Below are 760 nucleotides of genomic sequence, written 5' to 3'. Positions count from 1 at the left end.
TGCTATGCCTTGCTGTTGGCTCTGTGGCTTGGGGGCTTTACTCATTCCATTGTGCAAGTAGCCCTTATTCTCCACTTGCCCTTCTGTGGCCCAAACCAGCTGGATAACTTCTTCTGTGATGTGCCACAGGTCATCAAGCTGGCCTGCACAGACACCTTTGTGGTGGAGCTCCTGATGGTCTCCAACAGTGGCCTGCTTACCTTGCTGTGCTTCCTGGGGCTTCTGGCCTCTTATGCTGTCATCCTTTATCGTGTGAAGGGACACACCTCTGAAGGCAAACACAAGGCTCTTTCCACATGTACCACACACATTATCATTGTGTTTCTCATGTTTGGACCAGCCATCTTCATCTATACTCGCCCCTTCAGAGCCTTCCCAGCTGACAAAGTGGTTTCCCTCTTTCACACAGTGATCTTTCCTTTGATGAACCCTGTGATTTATACTTTTCGCAACCAGGAAGTGAAAGCTTCCATGAAGAGGTTACTGAGTCATCACATGATTTGCTGAATAGAAGAATGAAATAAGCTACAAAGAAGAAAATCTAATTGGAATTAATTAAATCACTTATTCATTAATGCACAAGGACACCATTGCATTTTAGCAAATATTACATTTATTAAGCACTTGCAATTTTCAGGCACTATTCTAGGTATGTGAATAAGGCAGTTGAGAGTCTAGGTCTCTTGGGGTTATATTCAAGTAGATAAAAACAGATTGAGCTATTAAATTGAAAATGACCTCTAGGAACTTGTTGGATTGA

General features: G+C 42.8%; 1 protein-coding gene across 1 annotated transcript; it reads left to right on the top strand.

Annotated features, from left to right (window-relative positions):
• Positions 1 to 3: 3 nt before the first annotated feature.
• LOC121024310 (olfactory receptor 4N5-like) lies at positions 4 to 507 on the top strand (the record flags this gene model as incomplete). Its single annotated transcript, XM_040466559.1, has 1 exon — positions 4 to 507. A coding segment is annotated over one exon (504 nt), but the record flags the coding sequence as incomplete, so codon positions are not given.
• Between the last annotated feature and the right edge of the window lie 253 nt (positions 508 to 760).

This window comes from Herpailurus yagouaroundi, unplaced genomic scaffold (genome assembly GCF_014898765.1).
Source record: "Herpailurus yagouaroundi ecotype Mexico unplaced genomic scaffold, PumYag 63172, whole genome shotgun sequence".
Lineage (NCBI taxonomy): Eukaryota > Metazoa > Chordata > Mammalia > Carnivora > Felidae > Herpailurus > Herpailurus yagouaroundi.
The sequence above is the reverse complement of the archived record's forward strand: the minus strand, read 5'-3'. Positions and strand labels throughout refer to the sequence as shown.